This window comes from Nicotiana tomentosiformis, chromosome 12, assembly GCF_000390325.3.
Source record: "Nicotiana tomentosiformis chromosome 12, ASM39032v3, whole genome shotgun sequence".
Classification (NCBI taxonomy): domain Eukaryota; kingdom Viridiplantae; phylum Streptophyta; class Magnoliopsida; order Solanales; family Solanaceae; genus Nicotiana; species Nicotiana tomentosiformis.
In genome coordinates, this window is record NC_090823.1 from 89,895,713 (window position 1) to 89,916,546 (window position 20,834).

General features: G+C 41.6%; 1 protein-coding gene and 1 non-coding gene across 2 annotated transcripts; one reads left to right on the top strand and one right to left on the bottom strand.

Moving 5' to 3' along the window:
- Positions 1-1,696: 1,696 nt before the first annotated feature.
- On the bottom strand, positions 1,697-2,218 carry LOC138903014 (uncharacterized). Its single transcript, XM_070190924.1, has one exon. It carries the CDS (start codon positions 2,216-2,218, stop codon positions 1,697-1,699), a length of 522 nt encoding a protein of 173 aa, XP_070047025.1.
- A 10,370-nt stretch (positions 2,219-12,588) lies between these two features.
- On the top strand, positions 12,589-12,695 carry LOC117273219 (small nucleolar RNA R71). The gene has a single exon (XR_004503180.1). It is a non-coding gene; the product is annotated as a small nucleolar RNA R71 (small nucleolar RNA).
- The last annotated feature ends 8,139 nt before the right edge of the window (positions 12,696-20,834 follow it).

The window sequence follows — 20,834 nt, forward strand, 5'->3', positions numbered from 1 at the left end:
TCCCTTCTTCGCGATCGCGAAAAGTCCCTCGCTATCGCGAAGGCAAAATTGCCAAGGCCTTGAAAACGTGCTTCACGAACGCGACAGGAGCCTCGCGATCGCGAAGACTAAAATATTTGCTCAAAAATTCATAATTGAGTAATTACCCAACCCAAATTGGAAAGTTCCTAAAAGTCACCCCTGGGTGCTCGTGCCTGAATTTCGAAAATATTTGTAGAATAATGTTACGCATAACCTTACGAACTCAAATATATAATTTCTACTCAATTCCATAATCATTCTCGTGGTCTTATACCATTTTTACCAAAACCTAGATTTTTCTACATAATCCCATAATTTTTACAATTTTTATGTTAATATCTACCCATAATATATGTATTAAACTCACATTATATCGAAATTACTTACCTCAAGAAGTTAGGTGAAAATCGCTCTCCAAAAATCTCCAAAATCGGTCAAACAAAGTGTAAGAATGAGAAAACTGAGCTTAATCTTGTCATTAAAAAGTTTCTGCCCAGTGATCCCTTCTTCGCGATCGCGAAGGCAAAATTGCCAAGGCCCAGAAAACGTGCTTCACGAACGCGACAGGAGCCTCGTGATCGCGAAGGCTAACATGTCCTAACCTTCGCGAACGTGAGCTCCTCTTCGCGAACGCGAAGGCTACCAGCCTGACCCCTCCCCACCTGGATTTCCACTATGCGATTGTGACCTAGCATTCGCGAATGCGAAGGCCAGTGGCCCAGAGCATCGTGATTGCGACCTTCATCTCACGAATGCATAAAACAAATGTCCCCAAGCTTAATTCTTTCATCGCAAATGTGAGGCTTTCTCCGTGTTCTCGAAGAAGGAAACCAACAGCAGATTTTCTGCAATTTTGACTTAACTCCGGGTGGTCCAAAATACACCCGAGCCACCCGGGACCCCATTTAAATGCATCAACAAGTTCAAAAATATAATACGGACCTGCTCGAAGCCTCAAAACACATAAAACAACATCGGAACTAAGAATTGCACCCTAAAACCAAATTAATCAACTTATGAACTTCAAACTTCTTTAATTAGCTCCGAACGTGACGAATCATATTTAGACAACTCGGAATGATGCCAAATTTTACACACAAGTCACAAATCACCATGAAAACCTATTCCCAGGCCCGGAATCCCAAACGGACATCGATAATACCAAAGTCTACTTCAACCCAAATTTAAGAAACTCTAAAACCTTTAAGGCGCCAACTTCCAACATTAAGTGCCGAAACGCTCCCGGATCGCCCGAAACATGATATGAACACGCTCAAGTCCAAAATTATTATACGAACCTATTGAAACCATCAAATCCCGGTTCCGAGGTCGTTTACTCAAAATATTGACTCAAGTCAAACTTGGCCACCTTAGACTACTATTAAGGAACTAAGTGTTCCGAATTCAACCCGAACCCTTCTAAAACCAAATCAACTATCCCCGCAAGTCATAAAATAGTAAAAGCACATACGGGGACTCTTAAATAGGGCAATGAAGATCTAGAAAGAAAAACAATTGATCGAGTTATTACATTTCCACCTCTTGAACAAACGTTCGTCCTCGAATAGGTCTAGAATCATACCTGGAATGCTGAATAAATGTGAATATCTACTCCATATGTACTCTTCGGTCTCCCAAGTCGCCTCCTCGATCGGTTGACCCCTTTACTGGACCTTTAAGCTGAAATCTTCTTAGACCTCAACTGGCGGGCCTGCCTGGTAACTGGCTCCTCCTCATAACCCAATCTCTCATCTAGCTGAATTGTGATGCAATATACCACATGTGACCTATCAGCATAGTACTTCCGGAGCATAAACACGTGGAAAACCGAATGAACTCCCAATAGACTAGGAGGCAAAGCAAGCTTGTACGCAACCTGTCCAGCTCGCTCCAACACCTCAAATGGACCAATGAACCTCAGACTGAGCATGCCCTTCTTTCCGAACCTCACGATACCCTTCATAGGCGAGACGTTCAAGAGAACCTTCTCGCCTACCATAAATGATAAATTATGCGCCTTTTGATCCGCATAACTCTTCTGTCTGGACTGAGCTGTGCGAAATCTCTTCTGTATCAACTTTACCTTATCCAAGGCATCCTTTACCAAATCAGTACCATATAACCTAGCCTTGCCAAACTCAAACCAACCGATGGGGCAACGACATCGCCAACCATACAAAGCGTCAAATTGAGCCATCTTGATGATGGATTGATAACTATTGCTATAAGAAAACTCGGCCAAAGGTAAGAATAGTTCCCACTTCCCTACGAAGTCAATCACACATGCTCTAAGCATATATTCTAGGATTTGAATTGTCCGCTTTGAATGCCCGTTGGTCTGCGGATGAAAGGTCATCATAAACTCTATCTGGGTACCCAACTCACTCTGTACTGCTCTCCAGAAATGTGAAGTGAACTAGGGGCGTCTATCTGAAATGATGAGAATAGGCACACCATGCAACTGGACAATATCCTGAATATAAATCTGAGCCAACCTCTCTAAAGAGTACATAGTCACTACCGGAATAAAGCATGCCGAATTGGTCAGCCTATCGATAATGACCCAAACGGCATCAAATTTTCTCAATGTCCGTAGCAACCCAACTATGAAGTCCATAGTGATACGATCCCACTTCCACTCCGGTATAACCATCTGTTGAAGTAAGACACCTGGCCTCTGGTGCTCATACTTAACCTGCTGGCAATTTAGACATATCACCACATACTCGACTATGTCTTTCTTCATCTGCCGCCACCAGTAATGATGCCTCAGGTCATGATACATCTTCATAGCACCTGGATAAATAGAATACTGTGAACTGTGTGCCTCCTCTAGAATAATCTCCCTCAGGCCATCAACAATAGTAATACATAAGCGACCCTAGAGTCGCAGAACTCCATCTTCACCGATACCGACCTCTTTGGCATCACCTCGTAGCACCGTCTCTCTAAGAACCAACAAGTGCGGATCATCATACTAACAGGACTTGGTCCACTCAAATATAAAAGACTGAGTCATAACACATGCAAGAACTCGACTAGGCTCAGAAATATCCAACCTCACAAGTCTGTTAGCTAAGGACTGAATGTCCAAAGCCAATGGACTCTCCCCTGCTAAAATGAATTCCAAACTACCCATACTCTCGGCCTTTCTGCTCAAGGCATTCGCAACCACGTTCGCCTTGCCCGAATGATAGAGGATAGTAATGTCATAATCCTTCAGTAAGTCAAGCCACCTGCACTGCCTCAGATTTAGGTCCCTCTCTTTAACAAATGCTACAAACTACAGTGATCGGTGTAAATCTCACACAACACTCCATAAAGATAATGCCTTCAGATCTTGAAGGCATGAACTATCGCGGCCAACTCCAAACCATGTACGGGGTAATTCTTCTTGTAGGTCTTCAGCTGATGTGAAGCAATGCAATAACTCTCCCTTCATGCATCAATACACAACCCAATCCAACCCGTAAAGCATCGCAATACACAGTATACATCCCTGAACCGGAGAGTAATACTAACACCAATGCTTTAGTCAATATGGTCTTGATCTTCTGAAATATTACCTTGCAATCATCCAGACCATATGAACGGGAGCACCCTTATAGGTCAATCTAGTCAAAGGAGTTTTAATGGACGAGAAGTCCTCCACAAACCGACGATAATAACCTATCAACCCCAAGAAACTCCTAATCTCGGCCGTTGTGGTTGGACGAGGCCAGCTTTGAACTGCCTCAATCGTCCCAGGATCCACCTTAATACCCTTACCTAATACAATATGCCTAAAAAACACCATAAAATATAACCAGAACTCGCACTTAGAGAACTTATCATATAGCTTTTGTTCTCGCAAGGTCTGAAGAACAATCCTCAAATGTTGCTCGTGCTCCTCTATACTACACGAGTAGATCAATATGTCATCAACGAAGATAATGAAAAATTAGTCAAGATATGGCCTGAACACCCAATTCATCAAATCCATAAATGCCACCGGGGCGTTAGTCAAGCCGAATGGCATCACTAGAAACTCATAGTGCCTATATCTTGTACGAAAAGTTGTCTTCATAATATTCGAAGCTTGAATCCTCAGCTGATGGTACCTAGACCTCAAGTCGATCTTACAAAACACCCTATCACCCTGTAACTGATCAAACAAATCATCAATGGGTGGCAACGAATACTTATTCTTGATAGTTACTTTGTTCAGCTGGCGGCAGTCAATGTACATCCACATACTCCCATCTTTCTTCATCACAAAAAATACCAGTGTACCCTAAGGAGACAAACTTGGTCTAATGAACCCCTTCTCAAGCAAATCCTCAAGATGTTCCTTCAACTCTTTCAAGTACTTTGGAGCCATGCGGTACGATAGAATGGAGACAGGCTGGGTGCCTAGGCCAAGTCAATACTGAAATCTATATCACGATCTAGTGGCATGCCTGGTAGATCAAAAGGAAATACATCAGACAATTCCCGCACCACGGGCACTGAATCAATCGTGGGCGTCTTTGCAGTAGTATCCGAACATAATACAGATAGGCTAGATGACCCTTCTTAACCATATGTCGAGCCTTCAACAAATAGATAACCCGACTAGATGTACTGATAGATGAACCCCTCCACTCTAATCTAGGAAACTCTAGCATCGCCAAGGTAACAGTCTTAGCATGGCAATCAATAATGACATGGTATGGAGACAACCAGTCCATGCCCAGGATGAACTCAATATAGGTCATATCACACCAACATAAGATCTTCTCTGTTCTCATAACCATAGAAAGTCACTACACATGACCGGTAAACCTGATCAACAAAAACAGAATCACCCATTGGCATGGACACATATAGAGGAACACCCAGATAATCACAAGAGACATCTAAATAAGGAGAAAATAAAGAAGACACATGAATATGTAGACCCTAGATCGAATCGTACTTAAGCATCCCTACTGCAGACATAAATAATACCTTTGATCACGGCGTCTGAGGCTACAACATATGGTCTGTCTGGAAAGACATAGAACCTAGCCGGAGTGCCACCTAACTAGCCTCAACCTCTAGGGAAACCCCTACCCACCTGCCTTCCGCCTCTGGCTGGTCGAACGGGCGGTGAGACAACTAGGCGGTGATCATGGGTTGATGGCCCCGCTGTACTGCCTTGCCGCAAAGCCTAGGGCAAAACCTCCTCATGTGACTAAACTCCCCGCACTCATAGCAATCTCTCGATGCGGAGGCTGCTGACCCTAAGTCTGACCCCGGTGACCTAAATATCTAGTGGAAGAACCTTGAATAGCCGGTGGACAGTAGGTACTCTCTAGGATGGCGCTGAAGTAGGGCTGCGCTGGAGTACCTCGAGCAGGCGGTGGTGCTGAATACATAGACCCCGAGTTCGCTTCTCCCTCATCGTATACAATCAGCCCCGACTATAGATATCATCGATCCTTAGAGATATCTCCACAACCTACTCGTAAGAAGTCCCCATCTCCACTTCTCGGGCCATAGTAACCTGTATACCATAATTCAAGCCTGCAATAAACCTCCGCACTCTCTCTGCATTTGTGGGGAGTATCATAAGTGCATGGCGAGACAATGCAGACAATCTCGCCTCATAATTAGTCACAAACATTTGACCTTGTTGGAACCGATCGAACTGACCCCGTAACTCTTCCCTCCGAGAGGGTGGTATATACCTCTTCAAAATGAGACATGTGAACTGGTCCCAAGTCAAGGGAGGTAAACATGCTGGCCTACTACAGAGATAAGACTGCCACCATCTACGGGGCCTCCCCCCCAATTGAAATATGGTGAAGTCCACCCTATTGGACTCCAATACTCCCATGTCATGCAGCCTATCTTTGCAACGATCAATAATGTCCTATGGGTCCTAATGTGGATCATTGCCAAAGACAGGAGGATGTAGCCTAGTCCATATGTCCAACTGTCTCTTTTACTCAATGATTGTGGTTGGTCTATGCTCTAGTATAACTGCTACAACTGGTTGGGCCTTGCCCGCAAGTAGTGCACCTAGGGTCAAATAAACGGCATCAACATGCCCTGGAGCCTGAGTGGTAGGGGTATGTGCCCCCCTTCTGCCTGAGATGTGGCCGGATCTACCGGATACAGCACGACCTAAGTCATAGAATCCATGAACCTCAGCACATGGCTCATGACCTCCTGGAATCCCTGTGCAGTCATAAAATCAGTCGGGGCCGGCTTAGCTGCAGGGGCAGTTCAGTTGAGGTCAGGGGGCCTTGGGTGAGTTTCAGATGGTTCACGGATCGATGTTTTGACTTAGAGAATTACTAAAGAGTTTTGGCTTGCTGGTGTAATCGTGCTTGCGGTAGGCTTGGCCGTTGATACGATGCCGAAAGTGCAGCTGGAGGGACACAGAAGCGGAATTAGGACTGGTTGGGTTTCGCATATGCGGAGAAGGACCGCATCTGTAAGTACGCAAATGCGGAGAAGCATGGCTTGGGCTTGCACCGCAGATGCGGACGGATTTACACAGGTCCGGACACGCAGAAGTGGGATTTTGGCCGCTGAAGCAAATTGTCAGAGTTTAAGTAGACTTCACATAAGCGAGGATTTTCCCGCATATGCGATCATTGTGTCCGAAGGTGCGAGATTGCTGGGCAGAGGTTATATTCGGGGGTTTTCATTTATTTTTTTTCATTTTTGGAATTTTGGAGTTCGTACTAGGGCAATATTTGGAGAGGTTTCCACCTAGATTGAAGAGGTAAGTGACTTTTAATCAGTTTTGTCCATAAATATGAAATACACATTGATGGTTTGCCTATATTTCATGAATCTAAGCTAGAATTTGGGGATTTTTGGACTATGTCATTGGAGAGTGAAATTTAAGGATTTGAGGGTTGATTTATGGTTGGAATGGGATGATTTTGGTATGGTTGGACTCGTAATTGAATGGGTGTTCGTGATTTATGAATTTTGACTTGAGCTAAAGATCTTTGCTTTATCTTTTGGAATCACTTCCTATGGCCTTTGTTGATGGTATTACATTATTTTGGCTAGATTCGAGCCGTCCAGAGCTTGATACGTGCGGGAAGGGCTTGCTAGATGAGTAATTTGGCTTGCTTGAGGTAAGTATCTTATCTAAACTTGGTTGAGGTACTAGTTGTCTGAATTATTTATGATAGCTACGTGCTATAAGTGATGCATATATGTGGGGTTGAACGCATATGCATGAACAAGATACTATTTTTATTGCTCGGGGTAGTGTTTAGGCTATGCCATGCGATGAATTGATTGTTAAGCTTTAAGCTGAGATGTTTTTCCTATTTGTACCCCTTTGTGAGATATTTGTACCGCATTGAGGCTTCATAAAGGTTATTTTTCCCGGCTGGAACTAATAAACTGCTATTTTATGATGAAATTATTTGTTTTTAGTTGCGATAGCACACATCGCACATGCCTACACTATAGCATGTTAGTTATACCATTCCAGAAGTATCAAATTGATAAACATTGATCATGTACTCTCGTATATTTGCTTTCTCTATGTTATGAAATGGACTGGTAGCTTGTGGCCAGGACGAGCGGAATGTGATTGTTGGCACGTGAGTTGTCCATGCGGTTGATATTATTGGAACGTGACTTGTCTGTGCGGATCCTGATATCGATATTATAGCAAGTTAGTTGACCGTGCAGCATGTGAGTTGTCTATGCGATTGATATTATTAGCACGTGAGTTGTCCATGCAGCATGTGAGTTGTTCGTGCAGTGTGTGGATATGGGTCCACCCCCCTAGGTTCACCCTCTCATGTTTCTCTCTTGATGGAGTACACGCGGTTATTGAGAAAAACTAATCAGTGGTTTGGTACATATATGGAAAGGTTGAGGAAAGTCTGGCCAGTGTTATTTTGGAATTTCATTTCATCTTTACTTGCAATTTCCATGATTTATTATCTAATTTATCTGCATATATCATCTTATACGCTGTGCCAGTGATTGCATAGAGATGTTGAGTAATTGTGCACAAACATAGATAGTCCCTTCTGTACTTTATATTTGATCACATTACTGTTATGTACGTGTTTGGTACATATATGGAAAGGTTGAGGAAAGTCTGGCCAGAGTTATTTTGGAATTTCATTTCATCTTTACTTGCAATTTCCATGATTTATTATCTAATTTATCTGCATATATCATCTTATACACTGTGCCAGTGATTGCATAGAGATGTTGAGTAATTGTACACAAACATAGATAGTCCCTTTTGTACTTTATACTTGATCATATTACTGTTATGTACGTGTTGGATTTATGAATCTGTGCATGTTATAACATGTATCATTTGCAATTCTCGCTTTTTTACCTCGCCGAGATTTGCTACAATACTTATTGAGTACATTGGGTCAGTTGTATTCATACTACACTCTGCACTTAATTGTGTAGATCCAGGTATAGGGACCCGTTATCAGCAATAGATTTGCTTGTTGGACTGAGCTTCGTGAGGCGAGGTAGAGCTGCATTCTTGGTTGCGGTTTAGACTTGTCTTTTCTTATGTACTGTTGTTTTAGTTCAGATAGTATTATTATTCAGTTTAGGACTTGAACTCCATTGTAGAGCTCATGACTCCGTATTTACTAGTTTATAGGGATTTATCTTGTATTACTAGTATCTTGTCATATTGAGATTTCAGACTTATGCTATTTCTATAAATTTTGCTACCTTGGTTCTTTATTGTTATATTTCGGCTTGCTTTGACGGTGTGTTAGGCTCCATCATGACAGGTTGAGATTTTTGGGTCGTGACAAGTTGATATCAGAGCCCTAGATTCATAGGTATTACAAGTCATGATCAAGTTTAGTAGGGTCTTGTGGATCGATACGGAGACGTCTGTGCTTATCTTTGAGTGGCTACCGAACTATTAGGATACTTCACTTTCTTGTATTCTTGTCGTGCAGATTTGTTGTTATAGAAAGTTGAACTTGACCTTTCTATTCTCTCACAGATGGTGAGGATACGTGCTACTGGATCAGGCGGACGACCACTAGTATCACTAGTTAGGTCCGTGAGAGGCCGGGGCCGCGACAAAGGCCGAGGTGTGGCTCATACTACAGCTGGAGCAGCACCTGTAGAGTCACTAGTTGCACCAGCTCAGGAGCAGGTAGCAGAGGTTGTTGAGCATGTCAGACCAGCTCAGGCACCAACAGTGTCCAATGAGATCCAAGCCTTTCAGAAGGCCTTAGACCAGATATTGAGTGGGTGCACGAGCCTAGCTCTGGCAGTTTCAGTTCCAGCTACACCATCCACTTCACAAACCGGAAGAGGTGCCCTACCTCTTGCCGCCCGTACTCCAGAGCAGCTAGCTCGGGGTCACCAGACACCGAGTGTATTGCCAGTTCAGCCAATTACTGCTGCTAGGGCCGAGGTTGGTCCCCAGATGAGTGATGAGGAGTAGAAGAAATTTGAGTAGTTTGGGAGGCTTAAGCAGCCATAGTTCAGTGGAGCAGAGTTAGAGGATGCTAAGGATTTTATAGATCAGCGTTAGTGGATTCTTCGCACAACAAGTATTTTGGACACCAGTGGGGTTTCATTTACTACTTTTCAGCTGACGGAGGCAATTTACCAATGGTGGCAAGCTTATAAGTTAAGCAGGCGAGCTAAAGCAACACCACTTACATGGCATGGGTTCTCGGTTCTCTTCTTACAGAAGCTTGTCCCACAAACTCGCAAAGAGGAGTTGTGTAGGCAGTTTGAGTTGCTACGCTAGGAGAGTATGACTTTGACTCAGTATGAGATAAGATTTTCAGAGTTAGCTCGTCACGTGGTATGATTGGTTCCCACAGACAGGGAGAAGATTAGGAGGTTCATTGATTGTCTCAACTATAGTTTACACTTCATTATGGCTCGTGAGTTTGCAACGGATGCTAGGTTTGACCAGGTTATCGAGATTGCTAGACACTTAGAGCTGGTTCGCAGGCAGGACCATGAGGAGAGGGAGGCCAAGAGGTCTTGTAGTTTAAGTGGTTTCAGCAGTGCCTCATCTGGAGGTCAGTCCCATTACAGCATAGGTCGTTCTTCTAGACCCGTTCAGGCAACTCGCTATGTTCCTTGTGGCTCTTCAGTTAGCCATATTTCCTACAGTGCACACCCAACTCAGTCATCATTCAGTGCTTTGCCCTCACAGAGTTCTTACCATGTTTAATCTGCTCTGGGTTCCACATACAACTATTTTGATCATCAGGGTCAGCAACCCTATTAGAGGAGGGGTTGTTTTGATTGCGGAGACTTGAGTCATCTCAAGAGGGATTTTCCCAGACTATTGGGTAGGGTTCCATATCAAAGTTCTCAGCCTATGACTCCAGTACCAACAACTACACCACCCGCACAACCAGCTCAGGGTGGGGCTCAGTCAGTTCGAGGCTGCCCTAGAGGGGGAGGTCCGTCAGATGGTGGTCAGGCCCATTGCTATGCATTTCCATCTAGGCTAGAGATGGTTGCTTCCGATGTCGTGATCGTAGGTATTGTTTTAATATGCCACATAGAGCCTTCGGTATTATTAGATCCTGGCTCCACTTATTCATATGTGTCATCATACTTTGGTCATTATTTGGATATGCCATGTGATTTCTTAGTTATGCCTATTTATGTATCTACATCGGTGGGTGATTCTATTATTGTAAACTGTGTGTGGTGACTATTTGGGGATTATAAATGATAGTTGATCTTTTACTTCTTAGCATGGTTGATTTTGACGTGATCTTAGGCATGGATTGTGTCACCATGTCACGCTATTTTGGATTGTCATGCTAAGACCATGATGTTGGCGATGCCAGGATTGCCTAGGGTTGATTGAGAGGTTCCTGGACTGTGTTCCCACTAGAGTGATTTCATATTTGAAGGCCCAACGGATGATTGGGAAGGGATGTCTGGCATATTTGGCCTTTGTGAGGGATGTTAGTACTAATGCTCCTACTGTTGAGTCAGTTCCGGTAGTGAGAGTTTTGCCAGATGTGTTTCCTGCAGACCTGTTAGGCATGCCACCTAACATGGACATTGATTTTGGTATTGATCTGATTTTAGGCACTCAGCCTATATCTATTCCTCTATATCGTATGGCACCAGCGGAGTTGAAAGAATTGAAGGAATAGCTTCAGGATACTTGATAAGGGATTCATCTGGCCTAGTGTGTCACTTGGGGTTTTACCGATTCTATTTATGAATAAGAATGATGGTACCATGCAGATGTGCATTGATTACAAGCAGTTGAACAAAGTTACAATTAAGAACAAGTACCCACTACCATGCATTGATGACTTATTTGACCAACTTTGGGGAGCTAGAGTTCTTTTAAAGATTGACTTAAGGTCAGGGTATCATCAGTTAAAGATTCGGGATTCAGATATTCTGAAGACGACATTCAGGACCCGTTATGGTCACTACAAGTTTTTTGTGATATCATTTGGGCTGACCAATGCCCCAACATACTTTATGCATTTGATGAATAGTATATTCCAGCCATATCTTGATTTTTTTGTCATAGTATTCATTGATGATATATTATTTTACTATGACGAGCGAAAAACACACACTTAAACTCTGCTCGCTAATCAAATATAGTATAGTATAATATCGTATCCATAGGGATTGGATTTAAATAGTGTTCTTATAGTTTCTAGCTTGATTGCTATTCAAAATGATCAACAATTGAGATTTCTATGATTTCTAACTAAAATTGACTAAGAGTCTAAAGCTATTGACTAATGACAATCAAAACAAAGATAAGCAAGGAAGTTATCAGTGAGAGGAAATAAGGGTTGATAGGATAGGTGCAAGATAATTATTTGGGATCTAACTCTAGATAATTCGCTTCTAAGGTTTAAGTGAGTCTCTCGAATTCACTCAATTATTAGTTCAATCGTTCATCAAATAATCCTCTCTCAATTAAGTCTTAACCGCGCGAGATGAACCAATTTAAGCACGTGAAGATATGTAAGAATGCGTTGTGGATTGGTCTTTCGAAAAACCTCTTTCGACTATTTTCCTAACTAGGTTTAATCAGTGGTTCAACTAGTCTCTTTTGATTACTAAGAAGAATTAATCAATGATTCAAACATGTCACAAGTTATGCCTCTCTCGATTACATGAACAAGTGAATATAGATGTAACAGATAAATCATCCAAAAATGCTTTAATACATAAAACTAGAGTTATAATCCACAAACAATCATCAATACACCAAATCCATCAAACCTTAAAGAGAACTACTCCATAGATAATTATAGCCTTCCGCATATATCACAGGCTGCATGAGGCTCACTTTGTATCGAGATTAAGGTCACCTTCTTTATTTCTTTAGCCATAGCATCAAGTTGTACCTGGACAGATGTGTTATCATCAACCTGGTGAACACCCGTTGATCTTCTTCTTTCAGCACTCTCAGAGGGCCACTGGTTTACATCTTCAGATAACTCATCAGGAATTGTAACTATCTCCTCTCGAATCTTCTTCATCAATGGGCGTCCAACTGCATTGCTCAATGTTCTACACGAGGTCAATGTCATTCTATTCCAAAAGTCCTGGTGTTTCATAGAGATTTCAATTCCGCTATGTTGACTCTTTCGAACAATCTCCTTAAACCTCTCTCATGCTTCAAAAATAATTTCCGTATCTTTCTGGAAGAAGTTATGGATTTCCCTTCTAAACTTGCCCGTTTTAGCTGAGGAGAAATATTTATCAAGAAATTTTCTGGTCATCTCCTCCCATGTTCGAATCCAAGGCGTGGGTAAGCATCGAAGTCACTACTTTGCATCATTTTTAAGTGTGAAGGGGAATTCCCTTAAGTACACTGCATCTTGTGACACACCATTGTATTGAAAGGTGTTCATAATCTCCTCGAAGTCCATCAGATGTGTATTTGGATCATCGTTTGGCTTCCCTCTGAAGATACAACAATTCTGAATGGTTTGAAGCAACCCTTGCTTCAACATGAAATTGTTAGCTGCAATTGGTGGTTGTCTAACACTTGATAAACCTTGATTGTAGACCGGTCTAGCATAATCTCCAAGTGGTCTCCCAGGCATGGGAGCTATATTTCCGAACTGGTCTGCACCTAAGGGTTGATTTTGAGCAATTCCCTATCTTCTTCATAGATAATCTGTGCATCTCTAATAACTGCTTCCTCAGCATCCCATGCAGCTTGTTCTCTTCGTTGAGCTGCCTCTCTTGCAGCCAAATCCACATTATCATCACCATTTCCAGCCATAGTTTCTTTGGTTGAGGATTGCTCAACCTTTTCTAACGTCTCGATGAGATTTCTTTCCTTCCTCAGCTGTCGTAGTTGTTTTTCTTTCTTTGGCTCTTATGGTAGCACTTCCTTCACAGAAAATTGAGTCATGTACTAACCTTCACCTGTAACCTGCGCACAGTAAAAGAACACCAAAAATAAAAAGAGAAAAATAAAATTAAAATAAAAAGAAAAATTAGTGAATTAGTACTACAAACTATTTCAAACACTATTGATCGCCAATCCCCGGCAACGACGCCAAAATTTGACGAGCGCAAAACACACACTTAAACTCTGCTCACTAATCAAATATAGTATAGTATAATATCGTATCCATAGGGATTGGATTTAAATATTTTTCTTGTAGTTTCTAGCTTGATTGCTATTCAAGATGATCAACAATTGAGATTTCTATGATTTCTAACTAAAATTGACTAAGAGTCTAAAGCTATTGACTAATGACAATCAAAACAAAGATAAGCAAGGAAGTTATCAGTGGGAGGAAATAAGGGTTGATAGGATAGGTGCAAGATAATTATTTGGGATCTAACTCTAGATAATTCACTTCTAAGGTTCAAGTGAGTCTCTCGAATTCACTCAATTATTAGTTCAAACATTCAGCAAAAACTCATCTCTCGATTAAGTCTTAACCTCGCGAGATGAACCAATTTAAGCATGTGAAGATATGCAAGAATGCGTAGTGGATTGATCTTTAGGAAAACCTCTTTCGATTATTCTCCTAACTAGGTTTAATCAATGATTCAACTAGCCTCTTTTGATTGCTAGGAAGAATTAATCAATGATGCAAACATGTCACAAGTTATGCCTCTCTCGATTACATTAACAAATGAATTTAGATGCAATAGATAAATCATCAAAAAATGCTTCAATACATAAAACTAGAGTTATAATCCACAAACAATCATCAATACACCAAATCCATCAAACCCTAAAGAGAACTACTCCATAGATAAGGAGTAATTCATCACAAATAAAATTAAAGTAGAGGAAAACATAAATTCAATCCAAATTCGGGTCTTGAGTGAGGAAGGAATGATGAAATCCTTGTGCTCGTGTTCTTCCAACTCTTCCTTAGCCTCCTTAGGTCAAATATGTGTCAAAAGTCCAGAAAATAATGGTTTTCCATGTATTTATACCAAGTAGGGTCGGCCCCAGACGAAACCACCTTCTCCTAACCGAAATTGGATTTTCACTCTATAAAAATGGCACAGGCGCATCGCATGGGGCGATGAGCCATGCGGGGCATTAGTGGGGAAATGCAGAGAGTTAGTTCTGATAGACAACAGAGATTTGTACAGCCGCTACATCCCACGCGCCGCCTCATGCATCGCGGCAGTGAGGATTTCTCAGAGTACGAATTTTTCGTGTGTTTTGACACCCAGACTTGGTCCTTGACCCCCGAACACAATCCCAACTTAATCCCTTGGGCTTTTACTCAGACTTCAAAGCTCCAAATAAATTTAATTCATTCCATCACAACTATATAGCTCGAAATCACTCCTACAAGGCATAAACCACACAATAAGTGCAAAACAATACCAATTAAAGCTCAAACACAAATAAAGTATAGTGAATTGGAGTGCAATAAGCGACTAAAATACGTAATTATGGCCTACCATCATACTCACACAGCCAGAAGGAGCATGAGCAGCATCTGAGGATTGTACTACAGACCTTGAGGGACAAGAAAGTATATGCTAAATTCTCCAAGTGTGAGTTTTGGCTTAATTCTGTGGTATTCTTGGGCCACGTAGTGTCTAGTGAGGGCATCAACGTGGATCCGACGAAGATTGAGATAGTTCAGAGTTGGCCCAGACCGTCTTCAGCTACTAAGATTCGGAGGTTTCTTGGTTTGGCTGGATATTATTGACTTTTTGCGGAGGGTTTCTCGTCCATTACTGCACCTTTGACTAGATTGACTTAGAAGTGTGCTCCATTCAGGTGGTCCGATGAGTGTGAGGAGAGCTTTCAAAAGCTTAAGACCGCCTTGACCACAGCTCCTGTTCTAGTTTTGCCTTCAACATCGATTTCATATATGGTTTATTGTGATGCTTCTCCGATTGGTATTGGGTGTGTCTTGATGCAGGAGGGTAGGGTAATTTTTTATGCTTCGCGCCAATTAAAGCCCCATGAGAAGAACTACCCTGTTCATGATCTAGAATTGGCAGCTATTGTTCACACATTGAAGATTTGGAGGCATTATCTCTACGATGTGTCTTGTGAGGTATTTACAGGTCATCGGAGGCCTCAACACTTGTTTAAGCAGAAGGATATAAATTTGAGGTAGGGAAGGTGGTTAAAGATGTTAAAGGATTATGATATCACAATTTTGTATCATCATGGGAAGGTTAATGTGGTGGCCGATGCCTTGAGTAGAAATGCTGATAGTATGGGTAGCCTTGCATATATTCTAGTTTGTGAGAGGCCACTAGCATTGGATGTTCAGGCTTTGTCCAATCGGTTTGTGAGGTTAGATATTTCGGAGCCTAGCCGAGTTTTAGCTTGCGTAGTTTCTCGATCTTCTTTGTATGAGCACATTAGAGAGCGTCAGTATGACGACCCCCATTTGCTTGTCCTTAAGGATATAATGTAACACGGTGATGCCAAGGAGGTTTCTATTGTAGATGGTGGGGTGGCGCGGATACAAGGTCAGATCTGTGTGCCCAATATGGATGGGTTACGTGAGTTGATTCTTGAGGAGGCCCAAAGTTTGCGGTATTCTATTCATACAGGTGCCGTGAAGATGTATCAAGATTTGACGCAGTACTATTGGTGGAGAATGATAAAGAAAGGTATATTAGAGTTTGTAGCTCAGTGTTTGAACTGCCAGTAGGTAAAGTACGAGCATCAGAGGCCAGGCGGTTTGCTTTAGAGACTTGAGATTCCCGAGTGGAAGTGGGAGCGTATTACCATGGATTTTGTTGTTGGGCTCCCATGGACCTTGAAGAAATTTGACACAGTTTGGGTGATTGTCAACCGATTGACTAAGTCTGCAAACTTCATTCCGGTGGTGACTTCCTATTCTGCAAAGCGGTTAGCTCAGATATACATCCGGGATATTATCCGTTTGCAAGGCGTGCCCATTTCCATCATTTCTAACTGAGGCACGTAGTTCACATTACAGTTTTGGAGAGCAGTGCAGCTAGAGTTAGGCACACTTGTGGACTTGTTGAGTTGAGTACAACATTCCATCCTCAGATGGACGGGCAGTCCGAGCGCACCATTCAGATCTTGGAGGATCTGTTATGTGCAGGTTTTATGGATTTCGGAGGATCAAGGGATCAGTTTCTTCCACTAGAAAAGTTTGCCTATAACAACAACTACCAATTGAGTATTTAGATGGCTCCTTATGAGGACTTGTATGGGAGGCGTTGTCATTTTCCAGTTGGATGGTTTGAACCAAGGAACCTAGGTTGTTAAGCACTGATTTGGTTTGGGATGCCTTGGGGAAAGTTAAGTTGATTTAGGATCGGTGTCATACAATGTAGTCTAGGAAGAAGAGTTATGCTGATAGGAAGGTTCGTGATGTTGCATACATGGTAGGTGAGAAGGGTTTGCTCAAAGTTTCACCCATGAAGGGTGTGATGAGGTTCGGGAAGAAGGGAAAGTTGAGTTCTCGGTAGTGTTGAAGGTTTGGGAAGGTGGCCTACAGACTTGCCTTGCCACCTAGTCTATCGAGTGTTCACCCAGTGTTTTATATTTCCATGCTCCGAAAGTATTATGGTTATATGTCACATATTTTGGATTTCAGCACGATTCAGTTAGATGGGAAAATAACTTATGATGTGGAGCTGGTGGCTATTTTGTACTAGCAGGTTCGAAAGTTGAGGTCAAACAATATTGCATTAGTGAAAGTTCAATGGAGAGGGAAGCTGGTCGAGGAGGATACTTGGTAGACCGAGAGGGAGATGTAGAGAAGTTATCCACACCTGTTTGAGTTTCCAGGTATGATTATAGACCTATTCGAGGACTAACATTTGTTTAAGAGAGGGAGAATGTAATGACATGGCCGGTCATTTTGTATATTGTAGCCCCACATCCCTATTTATTGCTTATTCTATGTTCATCTATTATGTTATTTATGACTTGTGTGCAAAATTTGAGGTCAATCAAAGTTGGTTTGGTATGGTTTGGCAATGGTTTTAGAAGGCGAAAATTCATTAGTTTCATTAGGCTTGAATTGGGATGTGATTCATGATTTTGATGTTGTTTGATGTGATTTGAGACTTCGATTAAGTTTGAATTGTGATTTAGGAATTGTTGGTATGTTTGGTTGAGGTCTCGGGGGCCTCGAGTGAGTTTCGGATGATTAACGGATCAATGTTTGGACTTAGAGCATTGCTGAAGACTTTTGGATTACTGATGTAATCGCGCCTACGGTGGGCTTGGAAGCAGATGCGACGCCGCAGGTGCGGCTGGAGGGACGCAGAAGCAGAATTGGGACTGGCTATGGGAGTTTTGCAGGTGCAAAGAAGGACCACATCTGCGAGTCCGCAGATGCTGAGAAATGTGGCCTGGGCTTGCACCGCAGATGCAGATTGCTTTACGCAGGTGTGGACGCACAGAAGCACGGGTAGGACTGTAGAAGCGGACCCGCAGAAGGTGGATATTTGCTGCAGAAGTGGCAAGTCGGAGTTTAAGTGGACTTCGCAGAAGCGAGGACTTTTCAGCAAAAGCAGAATCGTAAATGCGATCATTGTGTCCGCAGGCACGAGATCGCTGAGCAGAGGGGTTATATTCGGGGGCTTTCATTGTTTTTCTCATATTTGGAATTTTGGAGTTCTGAATAGGGCGATATTTTGAGAATTTTCCACTTAGATTGAAGAGGTAAGTGGCTTTTAATCAATTTTGTCAATAAATATGGAATACCCATTGATTATTACGCCGATGTTTCATGAATCTAAGTTAGAATTTGGAGGTTTTTGGACTATATCATTTGAGAGTAAAATTTGAATATTTGAGGGTCGATTTATGATTGGAATTGGATGATTTTGGTATGGTTGAACTCATAATTGAAGGGTGATTTGAATTTGTGAATTTTGTCGGGTTCTGAGGTGCGAGCCCGGGGTTGACGTTTTGGGTTGACTTTTTGACTCGAGTTAAAGATCTTAGCTTTATCGTTGGGAATAACTTCCTATGGCTTTTGTTGATGGTATTACATTATTTTGGCTAGATTTGAGCCGTCCAAAGCTTGATAGCGCGGGGAAGGCTTGTTAGAGGAGTAATTTGGCTTGCTTGAAGTAAGTATCTTATCTAAATATGGTTGAGACACTAGTTGCCTGAATTATTTGTGATATCTACGTGCTGTAAGTGACACATATGTGTGGGGTTGAGCCTATATGCGTGCATAGGGGGTACTATTTTCATGCTAGGGATAGTGTTTAGTCTATGCCATGCTTTTAATTAATTGTTAAGCTTCAAGCTAAGATGTTTATCCAATTTGTAACCCTCTATGAGCTATTTTTACCGCATTGAGGCTTTATTGAGGTTATTTTTCCCGGTTGGAACTGATAAACTGCTATTCCATGATGAAATTGTCTGTTTTTAGCTGTGATAACATACGTCGCACATGCCTACTCTATAGCATGTTATGTATACCGGTCCAGGAGTATGAAATTGATAAATATTGATCATGTACGTGTACTCTCGAATATTTGCTTTCTCTGTGTTATGAGCTGGACAGGTAGCCCGTGACCACGCCGAGCGGATTATGATTGTTGGCATGTAAGTTGTCCGTGCGATTGATATTATTGGCACGTTAGTTATTCGTGCATCATGTGAGTTGTCAGTATGGATCCTGATATTGATATTATAGCACGCGAGTTGTCTGTGCAGCACGTGAATTATCCGTGCGGTTGATATTATTAGCACGTGAGTTGTCTGTGCAACGTGTATATACAGATCCATCCCCTTAGGGTCACCCTCTCATGTTTCTCTCTTGATGGTGTACGTGCGGTTATTGAGGAAAATTGATCAGTGGTTTCGTAGGGATATGGAAAGGTTGAGGAAAGTATGGCCAGTGTTATTTTGGAATTTCATTTAATCTTTACTTGCAATCTCCATGGTTCATTATATGATTTATCTGCATATCATCTTATAAGCTGCACCAGTGATTGCACGGGGGATTTTGAGCAATTCTACTCACACACAGATAGTCCTTTCTGTACTTTATACTTGACCATATTATTGTTCTGTATGTGTTGGATTTATGAAACTATACAGGTTATAATAAGTATCATTTTTAATTCTTGCTTTTTCTATCTTGCCGAGGTTAGTTACAATACTTATTGAGTATATTGGGTCGGCTGTACTCATACTACACTCTGCACTTAATTGTGCAGATTCAGGTGTGGTGACCAATTATCAGCAGTAGATTTGATTAATGGACTTAGCTTTATGAGGCGAGGTAGAGCTGTATTTCTCACCATCTGTGAAAGAATAAAAGGAAGATACTTAGCACAACATCAATTGCACGATAGTAGATGAAGACAAAGAAGTTTTCTAACATACTATAGCCTCTCGAAGATAAATACGGACACCTTTACACTGATCCACAAGACTCTATTAAGCCTGCTCATGACTTGTGAGACCTACATGAACCTAGTGCTCTGATACCAAGCTATCACAACTAAAATCACACAATAGACCGTGATAGCGCCTAACGTCACCGTTAGGCAAGCCAACGATGAACTTTCCATTTAATTATCCTTTTTATTACTTTTAAAATCCTAAATTTTATTAATAAATAAATAGACTAAGTATAGAAAGCCATGGTAATATAAAGCATGAGTAACAAAAGAGTGAAATTGTGATATCAATAGACAAAAATCATCAATATCTTCTAGAAATTCCCAAAACCCAGTGTCACAAGTGCACAAGCAATCTAGTAGAATATACAAAACTCCTATAACTATTGTCTGAAATGAAATAGACAGAAATAATAAATACAATAAGAATAAGACCCCGGGTGCTGCAGATCGGAGCATGGAGAAATAGCTCACCACTAGGTCTCCGGGTAATGCAGATGCGCCTGAACGTACACCAGATGTACCTGCACAATTTGTGCAGAAGTGCAGCATAAGTACATAAAATAACGTGTACCTAGTAAGTATCTAGTCTAACCTCGAAGAAGTAGTGACAACTGGTCGACATCGACACTTACTAGTGGTCAATAAATAAAGTGCAGAAATTATAAATAGGCATAGAATAAACTAGTAACAATGGAATAAGAAACATTAAATAAGTGATTCTTTAACTAACTATCAATTTAAAATCTCCAATTATCACATGCCAATTTCAACAAATAAGAACCATCAAGTAATTATAAATTCTCAAGCCATGAAGAGAATATAGAATATAATCGTACTTCTAGCGATGTTACACACGAGTTATGCTGAGGTCGTTCGGCCCAATCCATAATAATCATGTACATATACTACCGAGGTCATACGGCCCAATCCATATGGAATCTCTTCGGACTACGTGACATATATTTAAAACACCATGATAGGCACATAAAGTAGCATAATTTTCTATCAAC

Excerpts from the sequence above, each read along its gene's own strand:
- LOC138903014 (XM_070190924.1), bottom strand. The coding sequence starts at position 2,218 with ATGGCTCAATTTGACGCTTTGTATGGTTGGCGATGTCGTTGCCCCATC.